The sequence below is a fragment of the Anomalospiza imberbis genome, chromosome 8, assembly GCF_031753505.1.
Source record: "Anomalospiza imberbis isolate Cuckoo-Finch-1a 21T00152 chromosome 8, ASM3175350v1, whole genome shotgun sequence".
NCBI lineage: Eukaryota > Metazoa > Chordata > Aves > Passeriformes > Viduidae > Anomalospiza > Anomalospiza imberbis.
Window position 1 is genome coordinate 10,638,249 of NC_089688.1, and position 4,251 is coordinate 10,642,499.

General features: G+C 45.2%; 1 protein-coding gene across 1 annotated transcript; it reads left to right on the forward strand.

Moving 5' to 3' along the window:
• Positions 1 to 431: 431 nt before the first annotated feature.
• On the forward strand, positions 432 to 3,829 carry LOC137477913 (uncharacterized). The gene is made up of 6 exons (XM_068197306.1): positions 432 to 592; positions 909 to 988; positions 1,410 to 1,524; positions 2,163 to 2,269; positions 2,479 to 2,593; positions 3,428 to 3,829. Exons 1-6 carry the CDS (start codon positions 529 to 531, stop codon positions 3,613 to 3,615), a joined length of 669 nt encoding a protein of 222 aa, XP_068053407.1. The 5' UTR covers positions 432 to 528; the 3' UTR covers positions 3,616 to 3,829.
• Positions 3,830 to 4,251: the final 422 nt, after the last annotated feature.

Here is a 4,251-nt window from a genome sequence, read left to right on the forward strand (position 1 = left end):
TTCTGGATGCTACAGGATACAGACCATAACCCATTGGTTCAAATCAGTTGCCGTCTGATGTTCTGAGCTTTCCCTTTGAGTATGACATACAAATTAAGGCATTATTATGTCTTCTTTATACAAGTATATTTGTGTGTGTGTGTGTGAGTGGCAAACATAGAAGGTGGTGAAAGAGCCAGAGCATGCAAGAATGTGCATACACTAAACATGTTTACAGTAAACGAGTTAATGTGAAAATTTCCCTGTGGAGCTGGCAGCAGCAGAGCCAGCCTGCCTCAGCCAGCCTGCCCAAACGACAACATGCCCTTGCCCTCCCCAAAACTGTTCTGGCAAGCTCTCCTTGGGCTTCCCAGCAAGTGGGGCAATGTGTGCCTCCCCCTAATCCCTGATCACAGCGCTGCTGTGCAGTGAGGCACAGGGTAAACAACTAGCCACACATAGGCACACAGCTCTGTGCCTGACTCCAGGGCTTTTGCTCTTAGGCACCACAAGCAACAAATAATTACCTGTGGTCTCCTGCAGAGAGAAATGATCGGCTCCTGCCTCCTCTGGAAAACACCGTTTGTTCTAAGTTTAGCAGTTCTTCTTGCAGGTAAGATGTTCTTGAATATGACTAGCAATTATTTAAATAGGGCTGTCTTAGAGAAATGAAGGGCCTGCTTGGGAACCCAGCTCTGAGTGGCCCCGAACAGGTGCTTACATTGCTGTTTCCAACAAATCAATATTTGTTCAGATTATTCAGATTTGAGCCCTGATCACTTCAGATATACAAGCTGGTACTAGGACTGTGGGATAGGATAGAAGCAGGATAGAAGGACAGTTCCTCTGAACAAGTGGTATTTGGGGTTTGTTCCTGTTTCAGGAGGGACTATGACCTAGCTAAGTACCTGCTTCTGCTTGTCTTTTAGATTTTACTGAAATCAGAGCTTTTGACGATGGAAGTGAATGCAAAAGTGCAACTATAGATGATGTGAATGGGAGTCTCATGGTAAGAGGCTGGCTGACCCAGGGTCTGTTCTGCACCCACCTCCTGTGCTGGTGGGCTCCTGCTGTGTCTGCCTGCACTGGCTGGGCAAGCACAACTCGTGTATTGCTTTGACAATGTACAAAGTACACGCTGGGGAGGGGAGGCACGCGCAAGAGCAGAAAAACATTAGTGTCATCTGACTTACCACAGCTTTGGTCCTGCTACTGCTAGTCCAAAAATGTCCTTGTAGGTATATTTTCCAGTTTTGCCCTGCTTTAGATACATAAAGTGGCTTGAACATAAGCAGTATAGTGAGATAAATAACAGTAGTTACCTAGAAATACATGAGCTTCTTTATTTTCATGTGTTCACAGATAGGTTAATTCTAAGGCTCCAAAGTCTTTCCTTTTCAACTTTGACTTTTTCTCCCCTATCTCCACAGAAATATTCAAAATGCTTGTCTGAAATGATTGCCGAGGGTGAAAAAGCTTCAATCAATTTCCTGGCATGGACACTGCAAGAAACACTTGATCTGCTGCGCCCTGTTCAGGAGCAATGTGAGGCCCCTCCTGAACCAACGCTCCCCTTTGCTGGACCTTGAACAAAGTGGCAGAGGAGAAGCACAAAGGAAATTCTTTCTACTGCGGAATGAACCAAGTGTCTGCATTTCTTTAGGGGAGGAGGGGCATAATGTAAAAATGTCTCAGCAACAGGGAGCACTGGGATTGGGAAGGCACAGCAGCACAAACAGGGGGTCCTGCTGTCTCTGCAGCCCAGGCACTGGTGCTGAGCAGCAGCACAGTCACAGGACCAGCAGGATCTGCTCTGCCCTCCAGCCAGAGCCTCTGTGCTGTCTTGGAGCTGGCATGACAGTCACATTTTTCCAAGAAATATTTGGATAATTTTGGCCACAATAGCACTGAATGTCAGTGCTGCAAATGCCACAGTGAGGCACCTCTAAAGTGTAACTGGGGCTGACCCTGTAGTCACAGTGACAAGTGAGGGGAAAATTTGGTGTGTGTGGCCAAAAAAAAAAGTGAGGGGACGAAAAAATTTTAAACAAGCAAAAATGCTTGCTTTGATGATGTTAGCTGGTGGAGACAGGTCAATGAATTTGCTCGGGAAGGGAAAGCTTTTATACCCACTTTCACTCTGATATATTTTCTCACTCTCTTTCTTTTTATCCATCCAAAAGTTTGCAAGCAGCTACCGCCATGCCCACGCCCAGTGGCCCCAAAAAACGGGGGGCTCGTGTGTGTGACCATTGACAACACTCAGTACTGCAAACCCATGTGCAACAAGGTAACATTCCTGCCTTACTGCTGCTATATTGCTGCACCTATTGCTTCCTTAGGTAAAGCCTAATTTTGCTTGCTATACTTTTTTATATCCCTCAGGGCTGGGAGAGGTTGTAGTGTTTGTACTTACCTGCCCTGTTCTTTCCCCTTGCAGTTACCATGATGTACCCTAAGACAGTGTTTGTTTATTTTCTCCCCACCACTGTTTCCAAGGGTTATGACTTCCAGTTCCTCAGAAGGAGCAGGCTCTATGAAGTGTGTGGCAATGCCACGGGGTTTTCCTGGACCACGCAGCTTAGTGGGGGAAAGGCACTGGCTGTTTGCAACCGTGAGTGCTTCTCAGATATATCTGTTCATGAAGACACAAGGCTTCCTCTCCTTTGTTCAAAAAATAGGAGGAAATAAAAGTTTCTCTTTTCATGACAGCCTTGTCATGCGTGGCATTGTGAGAGTCAGTGCTGAGCTGGCAAACTGATGAGCACTAAAACACATTAGCTATAAGACTCTCATGAAGGCACTGTTGTTTCATCTTGGGGTACTAAATATGGCATTTAGGTAAATGTTTGTGGGAAGATGGACCTGTTTTTTAAAAAAACAGAAAATTGGTATCACCCTAAAACAAACCCCATGTTGCACAAGGGTTGTGTGCACGGGACAGACAGCAAGAGGACATAAAACTGTTTATCTTACAACAATAGTTGAAGAATCTCAGTAACTTGGCCAACACCTGTATGTACACACAATAAAGCCCAGCAGTTGGGCCCCAGCCAGCAATGCTGCCATCTTCATGGCAGCCCAAGGACTGTAAGACTGCTCCCATTTTATCCATTGCTCAATCTGTGACCCAAAGCAGGCTGTATGACTATGTTGTTATTGTCTTAATTTAAAAATAAATGTGCATATAGATACACAGAAGGACCACTCTACCACTCCTATGTTTAATGGAAAATATTTTACTGTTGACAGTGCCTAGCTGCTAGAACAGTTGCTAGTTGTTTTCCAAGGCTTACTAAAAGCAAACAATCATCTAGGCACTTTTATTCCAGGTTGGAGACTTTAGTTTAGAAAATTGGAATCCCAGCACATGTTTAAAGATCAGGACAAAGCTAAGCTAATTCAGCTGCCTATTTATTTATTTATTATCATCTTTGATCTTTTCCAGCCTCTGAGGTGGCCATCAGTGGAGCTAAATCTGCCTATTTCCCCAGCAACAGCACCTGTGTGCACACGCTTGCCTTCCCTGAGACTCAGGCAGAGCAGCTGAACATCTTCCTCCAGGAGATTGCTGAGCAGGGCATCGATGGCTCCAGCCGGGACTGGGAGGCTGATTGTGTCATCTGTGGTTACTAGCAGCAGCAGCCTGGGCACAGCCCAGCCTCTCACTGCACTTGGGCAGCAGAAGCAGAGCAGTGAAATCATGGCTAGCATGTGTAAACACACAGCTTTTATTTAGTTAGAGGTCTGGAGATCATAGTCATGACCTCAGCTTTGGGGTATGGATATATAGGCTAAATCTAATTCTGCAGCTTATGGCAGAAGAGTTTCAAAGAAAGAAGACCACTTTTATGGCTTTAATTTGTCTAGCTGGAGTTCAGTAAGAACTGCAGTTTTTAAATGGATGCCTTCCTATTGGCTTAAGTTCTTCAGGTTGTCTGCGGATAGTGACAACACTGATTGTGGTCAGAAATTGTCCTGTGTCAGGGGTCCTCTTTACTGAGAAAGGGCTGTACTTCCACTCACTTTTACAGCTGCCAGTTAATCACTACTATTGCTCTGATGACTGTTTAAGCTGTAAGTGACAACAGTTCCTGGCTGCAGGGGTATAATACTTTATTCACTTGCTTGCTTGACTGGGGCTTAAACAGCAGCAGAAAACCTGTCCATTGTCCACTTGGCACTAAGTGAAAGTGAAGAGCAAAGGCAACTTAGCACTGGTGATCCAGCTTACTTGTGGAGCTGTAGCTGTCAAACAATGTGCATGTGAAT